General features: G+C 37.7%; 1 protein-coding gene across 4 annotated transcripts in view; it reads left to right on the forward strand.

Moving 5' to 3' along the window:
• The first annotated feature begins 6,053 nt into the window (after positions 1-6,053).
• Positions 6,054-13,974, forward strand: part of IL17REL (interleukin 17 receptor E like) — a 69,843-nt gene continuing 61,922 nt past the window's right edge. For all 4 annotated transcript variants that reach the window (XM_026714092.2, XM_087934137.1, XM_026714093.2 and 1 more), the window contains exon 1: positions 6,054-6,298. In XM_026714092.2, coding sequence (XP_026569877.2) covers positions 6,203-6,298 — 96 coding nt within the window. In that variant the 5' untranslated portion in view covers positions 6,054-6,202. The remainder of the gene's footprint in view (positions 6,299-13,974) is intronic.

Consider the following 13,974-nt stretch of genomic DNA (forward strand, 5'->3'; position numbering starts at 1 on the left):
ACCAAGGAGGCCCCACACTCATTTGCACTACTCCAACGACCCTGAGAATACAGATAAACCTCCAAGTGACCTCAAAGACTCTCTAAAAGAATGCAAATGACCAACTGTCTGCAAGGAATATTCCCTTGCAGAATGCAAATACTCCCTTGCAGAATGCAAATGACCAACTGTCTGCAAGGAAATACTCCCTTGCAGAATGCAAATATTCCCTTGCAGAATGCAAATGACCAACTGTCTGTAAGGAATATTCCATTCCATACCAACCAGTCAGAGCTGAGGAAGCTTCTTGAACAAGAAGCAAAACATCTTCAAAGAAACACAAGAAAGTCCAGTTGCTTTTTGAAAAAGCACCTTTGGGACAACTGTACTTTGCCTTATTTTCCATTCTTCTGCCAACAGCATATCTATAATATTATTTTTGCTGGCAGTCAGTTGGACTTTGAAAAGGCGGTTCTCCAGGGTTGGGTACTACTTTGTTCATAGTTCCTCTGAAATGGCTGGCTGTGGCATATGGTCCTCAACAGTGCAAATATTTTAAAGTAATCAAACCCTTTTCACTTGTCAGTGTAATACAATCTTGGAGAAAGCTTGTACTCTTCTTCAGAATTGTTTGGAATACAACATCCAGAAATCTCAGCACTCTCAGCCAACTCGGGTAAGTACAGAGGACGGAGGGAATGTACCCACTGACATCCTTTAGGTTATGAAGAATCCTGGGAATAGGACATGTGGTCACTAATCAAAGAAAATCCGATAATTGACTGAGGCATGGATTATTCATTTGTAATCTGTGTACCTAACACAATTGTTTTCTTGTATAAATACAACAAGGAAACATTAGTACTTGAATTTCCCTCTTAACTGAAGACATCATTGAATCAAGACTGCTATTTTAAGACATGTTTTCAACACGTCTGTCCTGAAAGTCTGTGCTTCTGAAGTGTGTTCAAATCATCTCAGCATGGTTAGAATGGTACTCATCACCCATTTATCGTGTTTGCTTGTATTATTTATAAGATGATCAACATTTAATATTTGGTTACTTTAAGCTGTCTCGGGATCTGAGAAAGTTCAGGTGGCTACAGCACAAAGTTTTAGGAGTTTTGTTACCTTCTTATTTAACCATTCTAAAGTTCAGGGAAAATAGATGCATTGTCATTATACTTATAATGTTTGTTTAAGTTTTGGGGTTAGATACCCTCCTCTAGTGAGAACTTTCTGCAATTCTACAATAGATCAAGGAATAGCAAAGTCTTCATATCCTGATTTTAAAGAACAAGGGGTTTCATTTGCTCTTCCATCACTCTTCTGGCTATGTCTGTGGTTGTTTTAAAACAGTAAGCATAGATCATAAACACATAGAGCATGTGCATAATGTAGACAAAAACCTGAGGGTGATAACAAAACTGTTAAAAATACATTTACCAGTTCCAGTTGTGTGATTTAATTCCGAAGTTTGCTTTGGTCATGGCAATATTTGTATGTTAAAAAAATATTAGACAGTAAATATTGGGATGTATAGCGTGTTCTTCCAAATCATTCCCAGGATTTTAACCCTGTAGGCCAGAGTTCCCCAACCTTTCTGGCTTTGCAGACTGGCCGGGGTGGGGGCGGAGGGGACCAGCGGATCAGAGTGCATGCGCAGCTCTATCTGCATGAGAAGCGGGCATGTGCATGCACGTGCTTGCCTGCCGCTTGTGCAAGTGGGGGTTGTACACACACATGTGCTTGCCACTTCTGCGGCCCGGTTCTGAATGGCTCAAGGCCTGGGAGTGGGCTGCGGCCTTGGGGACTCCTGCTGTGGGCGGCGTAAGGTTCCATATTGTGACTGGTGCTAATGCAACATGACTATTTTCACTACAAATCACTCATGAAATAAATATACGGCTTGTCAAAGTATTTAGTTTGAACAGGAAGAAATGGTACTGTCTGTGTTAGATCGGTGGATCGGGTCACATAAGAGGCGAGACGCGAGAGTGAACAATCAGCTCTTTATTGTAGCTTCAGAACAAGGACAGCTAAAGTGTGTGAGCTGCTTGGCTTTATACAGCCGGCCGGCGGCTCGGCGGCCAATGGCAGCGCTTTGAATCTCCCGCGATCGGCTCGGCCAATCGCGGTAGATTCTTAGTGCTCCAATCACAGTCATTCAGTGGACCAATCGGGTTGCGGTCTGGGTGGACCAATCAGAATGCGAGTCTACAAGAATGTTAATACAGAACAGTCTGGATTTTAGGAGAGATACTTGAAAAGGATAATTACTTGTAGATGTTATGAAATTATGATATTTCAGATTTTCCTACAGCTAATTTCTCTCCACCCTTAGGCCAAAATTAGAGATGAATTAGAGATGAAGATTGAATTAGTGCCTTGTCCCTGACTGAGGACTTTGAAAGTTTCTGAGTTTATACAATGAGCCACAAAATTAATCAACCACATTCTAGTTGCAGGCAATGCTTTTTTCTCTCCCTCCCCTTCTTTACAAGTGGATTGTTACACACCAGGAATTCAGCTGCCCTTCTCCACACAGTTTGTATTATATTTGGTCATGGCTCAGATTTCCAGAATCTTGATTAATGTTTATAATAGGTTTTCCTGGTTAACCAAAGTTTTAAAGCATTAAAGGACCAAAGGAATACTCACTTACAAAATTCTCTCTCATCTGTGGATAGAAGCAATCTAGGAAGAGGCATGTGTACAATGTGTGTGTGTGTGTGTGTGTGTGTGTGTGTGTGGTGTGCATGCATGATTTTAAGTTAGATATGATAATCTTTAGGTTTGCACCATAGTATACCAAAAACGAAGCACCAGAGAGTTCACAGAACTTCTGCCTAGCCTTCATATCTGGCCAGTCAGCGGTGGGTTTTGAATTTGTTTACCACTGGTTCTGTGGGCGTGGCTTGGTGGGCACGCTTTGTGTGCACACATGCCTTTGCGCGTGTGCAGAGGATTTCCTACTAACTTTCTCCTACAATCCTGCACTTTCCTTCAACAGCTGATGCGCGGCAATCCACTATGCTTCATGAAGCAACTGAGGTTGAAAAGCAGGAAATAAAGGTCAGAATAGAGCCAGGGTGGGTGCGATGGCCCAGCAGCTGATCGTCGGAGCAAAGCAGTTCGCTCACAGATAATCATTGGAGCTACCGGTTCGGCTGAGCCAGGCCGAACCGGTAGAATACCACCACCAATGGTATTCTACCAGTGGTAGGGAGACACCATCAGATTCCATGGGGATAACATTTCTATATATTTTGTAAATCCTACAACGGAGATTTGCCACATTACCACCATCACCCAATATTAAGAACTTTTTTTTTTGCCTCTAATAATCCCTGCATTGGGTGGGACAAAGACTCATTCTGCATTTAAAAGTATTGAAAACCAAGGAATAAACAGGAAATATAAATGATTGCATTGCTGCCCCAAAAAGTACAGATGCTTTTGTTGCAGATAACAATATTTGGCTAGTAAACATGAACCTTGTTTTTTTTTTTTTTTGGTAAAACATAAGTGAAGCTTTTGTTGGAAAATTAGTGTGTATAATTTTCAGATCGAGTTTGTACCTGGGACATTCCAAGTCAGTCTCAACATTCAGGTCAAATCAAGATCAAAGCAAGCACATATGCCACTCAAAATAGTTAGCAAAAATATGACTTGGTGTTTATTAAACACCAGCAAATATCAAAACAGTTAGCTAGCCTAATAGAGTAGGAAGAAGACAAATGCAAGTGATGGGTGATGGAGTGTGACATGAACAATAGAATCTCTATCATTTGTCTGTGTTTGTTATCTAATATCTAACTTTCCAGAATGATTGAAAAACAATATAATATCAGATAGTTTCTAAAAAGAGTGACTTTTGCTTATTCCTTCTATACTGCCCAGAGGCACTTTGCTAGTGAGATTGGTGGTCTCTAAATTTAAGAGATAAATAAATTGCACTCTTAAACTTTTTATGTGTAGAATAGGAGCAGAATGGGTTGGAAAGTAGGAGACAAGATGATCTCCCCCTCTGCTTGGCATCATGAAGAAATAATTTGGTGAAGGAGAATGATGGATCCAACAGTTTTGCTCTTCTGTACAGTTCTCTTTAATATCTTCCCTCTTTTTCTCCCTTTTCTGTAATTTCTTCTTGAAAGAGAAAGGGGAAAATGCAGTATTTTACAGATTAGTTCTTGGAAGGTTACAGCAACTACTTGTCAAGAGATCCCCTCACACTGGTGAGTAATTTATTAGAAGATTAGTTTAATTTTTGAATTTTGAAACAATATATTAACAGCTCTGAAAAATGGGGAAGTAGATGTGCCCTGGCTCATTGAAGCACTTAGCTGGCATCTCCACTGTGGTCCACCTGTTTATCTGGCCTCAAATGCAAATTTACTTTACTCCAGTGCGCCTCCTGAATCTTCTTTCCACAAGGACTTGAAGTGAAAACGTGTGAAGGCCATGTCAAACTTTATCCTGTGGGCAGGAATAATAAAGTATTTTGGCAAGCTCACAACTGCAGATAAGTAATATTTAATGAAGAAACTTGAGAAACTTGAGAGCCTCAAGCAAAGAATTTCAACAAGTGTTGTAATTTAAGAAGCTCTATGTGTTGAAACAATATCCTAGCCGACCCCCTGTGGGCTTGCTTTTCCTTTTTACTAAGCTAGGCCCCTTCTTTTGAGTGAGTTGGCTTTTATTTTTGTAACTCTTACGTTGGATACTAAGCTATTCTTTGCTGGCTGCCAGAGAACCAATTTTTCAGCCACTTTGTCTTAAGTTAACTTAGAAGAGAAGAACCAAATAGTTGGGTTGCTAGACTAAAACATGCTATGGCAATACTAAAATGTAATAGTAGATTGAAATATTGCACTAGGAACTGAAATAGTGTTTGCATTTTAATTTGGAGAGCTTCCTGGGCAGAAAAATGAATAAGATGAAGAAACCATATTATCATCATATAAGGAAGACATTTCTCCTTGATTTGGTTATAGCAGGCATTAGCAATTTTATTTTAATAGTTGAAGGCCAACCCTGTTGTTGTAGGATCTGTTTTCTTGTAGTACAATGAACCATGAATGTCTGAAATCTTTAAATGCCTCAAGGCAAAACTAGTTAATTGAGGTTGTGTGACGTTCAATATACTACAGTGGTGTTGGCTAATTTGCAAGTATATCCATATGTGCAAATCCAGCTCCTGTGGTTAATTTGTCTTGGACAAATCTGAATAAATTTATTTACTCAATCATGATTTGGTTAACCAATATTTGCATATTTTGGGAATGCAGTTCTTAGAAAGTTCATCTTCTCTATCAACCCTTTTATACATCTCCTAAATTCTATTATGTTACTAAGCATAGCTTACTAAGCATACTAAATGCTTGTCTTCTACCTCAAATTTCTCCATTCAGAGGTTATACATTATACATTTATAATTAGATTATGAGTCTCTTGGGGCGAGGAACTCTGTCCCAATGCTCTCTGGATAAAATATTTGAGATGTCCATTTCTACTCAGGAACTGAGTAGTTTCTACTTTACCTCTGAGGCAGACACAGCCTCACCCTAAGCTGACTCATGAGAAATTTTGCTCATTTAGAATTGATAGGAAAAATAATTGTTTACAGTATCTTGAACAACTTTGGGGAAAAGGGGGAAATACAAACATAAACCACATTAAAAAAAGGAGCAAGAGTACAAGTGGGAGGAATCAGGTCCATAATATCTTTTTTTCATGCTCACTTACAACTGTGGCATATTATTGACAGCCTTGAGATAAGCTCTAGGCATCAAAATAGAATGAAATAGTTCCAGTTAGAAGTCTGTTACTTATTATATCTTAACAAATGTTCTTTCACAATTATATCTGTCCTTGTAAGGATCAATTGATAATTATGTTAAGATTGAACAAGAGAAAATATTTACATAGGAGCTGCAGTAAACAAAACAAAATTGACTTAAAATTAAAGCTGTTAAATTCAGAAAAAGCCTAGAATATGTTATAGCTTCCAGTAACAACTGAACTTCCCTATGACTCATCTTCAGTGTTGATTTCTACGAAAAAGGAGGAGTTCTTTTTGAAAGGTACTGGGGTGGGAGGGTGGGACTATTACACTATTTAAATGCCTTGTCAGAGTAAAACAGCTGTTTCTTTAGGACAGTCACCATAATAAAAACCAGAAAAGAAAGTAACTTTTAAAAAAAGCTTAACAATCTCAAAGATGAAGTTTATGTGGCAGATTTTTGCAATATTTTATGGAACATATGGCTATCAGCTCATTCCCAGGATTAAAGAATGTGGAGTCACTTGTTCACAGGTATGTTACAATTTGATTTATATCTGCAGTTTCTAAACAGTATCATCCTTTCTCCATTATCTGATTCACTGAGCAACGTGTGTATTTGCTACAGCTTTGTGTCCATAGAGAAAGATGTCAATCTTTTAGGCACAATCTTTTTTCTAAAGTATAACTCTGTATAGTGCTAGGTTTCAGAAAAACCTCAGGGTTACATTTTCAGAGAATTAATAGATTTCTTATGTTGCATATTGGGGCTGGTAATTCTTGAATCCATATTGACTATATTATTACCATAAAATATCAGTGATGTTTCTAGATTCTGCATATATATATATATATATGATGAAAATCAAAATCATTTATTACTTTGATGAATATAAAATCATTAATTTTTGTTATAATTTGAGTCAAAATAAGCTGTATATTTAGTATGTTTACATGGTAATTTGAATATATAATACTTAGGTTTGGTCTTTCTGGGCACCAATTGTGTTTTTTAAAAAAATACATTATTTCTACTGCACTTTTAGCATGCAGTATCTTGAAAATGGTGGTTTTCTAAATTAACTCCACTTGAGGGCAGCAGCCTTGCAGATCGTCTGAATTAGAAGTCAAAATTGTGAAAGGCTAATGGATGCTTGAAAAACTGAGTTGTGAACCACGAAATGTTAGAATGGGTTTGCTAGCAGAATGTCTGAAGCAGAGCTGGAAGTCCAACATTGATGAGGATTTTTCCTCAGAGCAGAAATGCTTCAATTTACCAAGAAAGATGGGAACAAACCCACACTATTGTTTCCCAGGACAGACAGAGTTAGTTCTGTGGGCTAATTATTTGGTGGTGTTATTTTTAGAGAAAGAAGGCTAAATTCTTTGGATTATTTAAATGTTTTGGCATAAGTTAATTTCTGCCTGGTAAAAAAACGCCATGAGTATTATCAATGATGTACACTATAATATTATTTGAAGAGATGATTTGTAAGGTACGATGTTGAGCTGCACACGCCCTCATTCTAACTTTGGTATTTCATCATTTGAAGGGTTATCAGCTGAAGCTGACTGACACAATTCACCAATCTTGTGTTTAATGGACTCTAGGGAAAGCAATGATGGCTTGATTAGTTGGTGTTGATCCACATTTGCAATTTATGTAGTATATGTACATGAATGTGCTATAGTTGATTCAGATTAATGTTGTGCACCAGCTTGGATTTAAAGAGTAAAAGGTGCTTTGGAGCATTTCAGGGTATACACCCATAGTATCTGCCACAGCTCCTTAAACTAAAAGTATTTGGAATATACAGCAGCTGTGAAAGGCAGCTATATGATCCCAAGAAAAGGCAGAGCTGCTTTAAGGAGGAACAAGGAACTTTGGTCATGCTTCAAAAAACATCTTGCCTTTAAATTTAAAGGTCTGCCCAGTCCTCACTCAGGTGTTTGTTAATGAATTGTTTCACGTGGCTAAGCAAACCCAAATGCAGCTGCCTGTACTCTGATGTTGGAATAGGACTGAGGAGTCTACCTCAGCCATGGAAGTTCATTGTCTTCTGTGAATAACATTTTTCAAATGTCATGGGGAGGGGAAAGGAAAGAAGATTGTCCCTTCAACTTCCCGAAGAAAATCTGGGGATATAAATCTAAACAAACCCAAGAAATCCTTACCTGACAAATTGTCATCCAGCATTCAATACAAAATAATTGTTTGATACTACCGGAGTTTTGCTCTTTCCTCAAACACTGCAGATATTTATCCAGATAGCCACAACAATGTTGGGATGTGAGAGAGAAAAAAAAAGGGGGTGGGGAGAGAGAGAATTGCAATGTCAGCAATTTAATCAGCAAATAATCTCATGCTACTCTTTTATGTGTGTTGATCATGAAAGTTACTATTGATTTAAATTTACCTGAAAGGATCCTTATAAATCTTTGCCAATCTGGTCTCCCTTAAATGTTTTTAAGACTAACTCCCTAAATTGCTAATCACCTGGAAGATCCAAGTTGAGAAAGCTGCCACTGCACAAGATTGCACTGTTAATAAGCTACATTACCTAATGTTCTTTTTAAAGCAGAACCTATAAGGGAAATCCCCTGATTTGACTTGTATCCTGGTGCAGTTAATTTTGCAACTCGTGTCTGGTGAACTTCTATGTGTGAAGAATGGATATTTTGCTACATTCTGGTTCCCAGGAGGTGGGTATGGGTATGTTTGATGCACTGAAAATGATAAACACTTACAACTTTTCCTTTATTTCCCACGATTAAAATACATTTTCAAAGGAGGAAATAGCAATATTTTACACGGGGTTTCCCTGCCAAAGGAAAGTTGATTAAAAATCAGTTAATGAATCATGAGGGAGCTCTTTCCCAATCAGATGTGGCTTCAGTTCTTCACCTTTGGTATGGTTCAGCTTAATGACCTGTGTGTTGTAACCTGTACAATTTGATCAACTAGGAGAAAACAGCTTTAAAGTAAAAGTAAAGCCAAACTCAAAAGATTTGCCTATAAACTGGTCTGTGTTGATTCATGTCACATCTTCATTTTTTGCTGATTTATTTTGAAAGAGGATTCCAATTAAAGCCACTTGCTGATCAGAACAAAAGAAAAAAAAAAAACAGCACTGACTCACCAGAACTGAACAAATTATCCAATTGTTTTCCAAAAGAGGGCAGGGAAGAAAGGAAGCCCTGTAAATGTGTTTTACTCCGTGATGCTTAATGGATACTCATATAATCCCTCATCTAATACTACTCCACAATACCTCAGCAAAGTCCCTATGTTTCATTGGCACTTCTTCAGAAAATGCTGTGGTCTGTAGAGTTCAATTCAAGTTTTAAAAAATCATATGAAAAAAGATCACATTAGAATGGCAACTAAGCCATGGCACACATTGGTTTATAGTGGATTGAAATATTTTTTAAACAAGTGCAATTTAATGGGACTTTTGAAATCTTTTCAGGGTCTGAAATTATTTCTAAAAAGAAGAAAAATAAGGTAGTAGCAGTCATAAACCAAATAGTCCATTCATTTGAGTAAAAGCAGACTATTTCTTGATCCAATTGTAGGCCGCTAAATTAAAAATACGAAGAATGCCATTGACTTCAATCAAACAAGTTCACACATTGCATTTTTCTATTTTGATTGATGTCTAGATATATTCTTATGCAGATAAGTTTTGGATAAGGTTGTCTCCATGATGATGCAACTATAAGCAGATTTCTAGTGTACAAGTTGTATTGTTTTTTCCTGCCTTGTTGTGTGTCCTTATAGATCTTCACAAATACCCACCCTAAAGACTTCCAATTCCCCATCAAGGATACACATTTCTATATTCACCTTTTCTCATCCAAATAATAAACATTTATAATTTAATGGAGAGTTATTCCAGTAATGTGCAAGAATATTGCAAGGAAGGGGTCATTGTACCAATTTCTTGGTTTGATGTGGCACCAAAGCTTTATTGAATTTGGTCAGTCCAGCCAGACGGGGTGACTATTCTAAATGAAAAAAAGATTATATCATTAGTGTATGAATTGGAAAAATACCGGTAGAGTTGGGGCAATTTGTCCTGTGGCCCCAGCTTCTGCTAGTTTGGATCACACATTAACTTTGTGCCCACAACCACGAGTGTCATACAAATTACTCAGCAGAGTCACAAGAACATTGTGTAAGCCAGGCAAAGAATTTCTGAAAATATATACATTGGAAAAATGAACACATTTCAGATCCCATTTTTGCAGTTTTGAGATGGTCAAATTCTTTTCAGGTAAAATATTATGAGATGAACCTCATTTTAGAAGATAATAAGAAAATGACCTTTAAGGCATGGAATAGCACATCCAGCTATTTCATGTAGGCCTGGAGATCTTCCATTTCAGACAAGGGACAACAAGTGACCAAAATCCAACAGCAAGTTTTTGTTTTACAGAAAGGAGAAGCAAAAAAAAAAAGGAAAGGAAAGAGGAGACATTTCAATATCTATTCTCCACTTTGAGGACTGAAAATGTCAGCCCTTATCTTCTGGAGATGTCATTGTGTCTGTTCTGACCAAGGCTTCCTGAGACTGTAATTAAGCACACACTTAGTCCAGACAACTCTTGTTTTATTTCAATGCTGGGAATTATGTTCATTCCCAGCCCATAATGAGATAAGCACCCACCTTTATTTTTTTGAATTGCTGCCAACAACTAAAGTGCCAAATTAACTGTAAAAAGCCAAACAAAGTACAAAATCCACACACAGCTTCAAGTTTTAATCTGAACAGAGCAAACAATGTTGCTTCCTGCAAAGGTTCCTGCCCCTTTGCACTTCCTTTATATCTTATGGAATGGGCAGTCACCTCCAAGCCTTACTCCCGAGTCACCCTTTTTGTCTTAGCTGCTCTTGCCTTTTGGCAGCTCTGCGCACACGCGCACTAGGCACAGGCTCCCCTTGTTCCTCTGCCTTGCTGCTGTCAGATTCTGGAGGTTCTGGAGTCAGCACATAACTCCCAGATAGCCCTGGCCCCATCTCTATATCGGATGCAGGACCCTCCGCAGGCTGCTGGTGGACCACAACAGTGTCCTTGCTGGAAATTCCATCCCACAACTAGGCGACATGGGAGTAAAATGTGTAAGAAAATTATCTTAGGTGCCTTTATCCACTTCTCTTTTGAAAACAGGTTACAAGATAACTAGGAAAAATCTAGTTATGTCTACATTCTGACTTATCTAGAGTTACGGGGCGGGGGGGGAGAGAGAAAGAAGTGCCTATTTGACTGGTACAGTCATACAGAAATAAGAAAGAAAAGAAAACCTCCCTCCGGGCATTAATACATCTTCTGTTTAGCGGGACAGAGCTGATGATGAATCTGTCTAACATGAAAGAGAAACTGTTTTGCTTTCTTTATCCTGTATATTGTTTCAAGTCCTACAAAAGATTAGCATTCTGTGCTGTCCTTACATGCCACATGCTCTTTGAATCATTATGTCAATTTGGATCAGCACAAGATGTCCTCATGTGTTCTTTGTTCTTTTTTTAGAACAAAGCTGGGGAAATAGGATTGAAATCCATTCAGGACTTGTGAAATTTATTTCCTCCTTTTTGGTTTTACACACTGATGATTCCTTATTTTCTCACCAAGTTCCATCTCATTGCAAACTTCAGTCCAAGAGTTTATCCCATTTGTCTAGTCTCCCCACTTGTGAAACACTGGAGAGATTTTATTTTTTAAATTTTTGTATGTAATAAGATATCCGCTTCAACCATGAACACCCAATAATGACTTATACTGATATCAGAATTATTTTTATGGTTTGCTGAACAGCAAACTGTCAGCCAAGTGCTTAGACAGGATTTGGCATTTTTATAAATAATATTATTAGGTTTTTATTCTGGCTTTTTAAAATAACGTATTGGAAGAAGACTTCCCAATCACCTAAAACACTGATCTCAGGTATCTGAGAAACATAAAAGCAGTAAGAAAAAAATGAATCTTTTTCTAATGGCAAACTGTTTAATTTTTCCTAGAAAATTGTATGTTACAATGTTATTGAAGATTTTATATTTATTACTAATTATTTAATATTGCATTTTATTTCATTTTTGGTACTTTACAACCTTTTCATCTGTCACAGTAGATTGGGATAATAATTTTTCTTACCTATTTCCTGAATTATTTTTAGAAAGTTCTCAATTCTTTCTGTATGATTACAAATGGCTAAATCATTTTAATGATCAAAAGAAAGGGAAAGGATGAAAACTACCTGCTAAAAGTTATGATTTATATAACACCAATTATGAAGAAATTGATAACTAAGAACACCATATACATAGATCTGCATAAAATATTCCATACGTGGATGGTTTATGCTGTTAAAAAATTAATTAGAAATAAATAAGATATAAATAAGATGAAATAAGATAACAATAAAATGTGACTCCCTACCTGTATCTTAGGACATAGATTTAGAAAAACACTTGGATTTGACTTATTCTTGGCAGCTGTAGTTCAAACATGCTCAGGCCTAAGATGGATGTATACAAGTCTTTGTGCGCAAATCAGAGGTGGTATTCAGCAGGTTCTGACCAGTTCTGGAGAACCGGTAGCAGAAATTTTGAGTAGTTCAGAGAACTGGCAAATCCCACCTCTGACTGGAGATTTTACAGTATCCTTCCCTGCCACGCCCACCAGGCCACGCCCACAGAACTGGTAGTAAATTTTTTTGAATCCCATCACTGGTGCAAATGAATCCTCAAAATGCAGCATTGTTGATAGTACTTTCATACCTACAATGCCACATTGGATACAATATTGTGAAACAAAGATTGACATATATAGATTGTGAAAGAATCCTAACTGATTATTGATTCTACTTGTTTTTATGAGTTGTACCTTGTAGCACATTCCTTTGTTTACTAGTTAAAGGCATGACATACTGCCTTTGGGGGAGCTTATTCTGTCGTATCGGCCGATACGATCACAAAAGACGCGAGGCAGTGACTGGTTTTAGCTCTTTTTATTCAGGTTTTAAAATCTGCCACCGGCTGGGTATGCGGCGGCTTATATTGAACTGGTGCCGGGCGCCGCGGCCAATGACAGCCGTTCGAATCGCCCGCGATCGGCTCGGCCAATCGCGGTCACTTCAGAACGGCCAATCAGTGCTGCGCGCTCGACCAATCCGTTTGCTGTGCGCTTGTCCAGTCAGGGTTGCAGGATTCCAAGAATGCTAATGTCCATACAGAACATATTCCTTTTCCATTCTCTTGGAGAAAGGCAAAATATCTTGGTCAGGAAGCTCTTACATGGCTAATCTATTTGGGGTCATACAATGTAGTCCCTCAAGGAAATAATAGGCTGGAGATAGTACAACTCCAAATATGCTTCTGAGAACCATTGCTCTCTATTATATCATCTTTGTAATATTGCATCTTCGAAGAGATTTGGTTGCTTTAAGTTAGCAAGGCACTGGGCAAAACAGTTGACTTCCATGGCTGCTCTGTGAACTAACCTAGATATCAAAGTAAAAGTCTACCAGACTTGCTGAATTAGCTCATGGAGATAAACTGCCTTGAGTTAACCTCTTTGAACTGCAGGTCCTTCTAGGAAGTGCATTGTTACCTCTTAACCTGTGTTACTGTACTGCAGACTCATTTCTTTGAAAAGGAAACTATTTTTCACATACTGAATTTTCAAGGCTTTACATACACATCACTGTACACATTTTTCTTCACAACTTCCTTATGTGTTTTAGCTATCGTTCATGAAGAAGGCTATATATATTTCATCTTGTTTTCTTTTTAAGCTTCTTCCTGGTTTGCATGCTGGGTTTTTTTTTTTCATTGCAGTTCCCCTAACACTGTTTAAATCTTGCTTCAATAAATTGAATTCCATGACTGTTCCAAGTACTAACTGAATCTGTTTTTCATTCTGCAAAGGCTGCTGTGTAACCTATCTGGCCTAGTAATTTGTAGAAGAAATTTAGGATTAGGCTGTGGCAGAGTTCCCACATCTCATGTTATAACCATAGCGAGGGTAAACTACAATAGGTGGATTTACATCTCACGTTATCCATAAATTGCATTTGGGATTAAATCATGCTATGCTTAATCTTATACCTGAAGACAATCTATAAAGCTCAGGTCAATTTAACGTTTTGAAGAATTGCCCAATATTTTTTTAAAAAAGTATAAAGTGATGCTTAAAGCCCACATCTTAGCT

Source organism: Pseudonaja textilis, chromosome 5 (assembly GCF_049901715.1).
Source record: "Pseudonaja textilis isolate UNSWEBS1 chromosome 5, rPseTex1.2, whole genome shotgun sequence".
In the NCBI taxonomy this organism is placed as follows: Eukaryota; Metazoa; Chordata; class Lepidosauria; order Squamata; family Elapidae; genus Pseudonaja; species Pseudonaja textilis.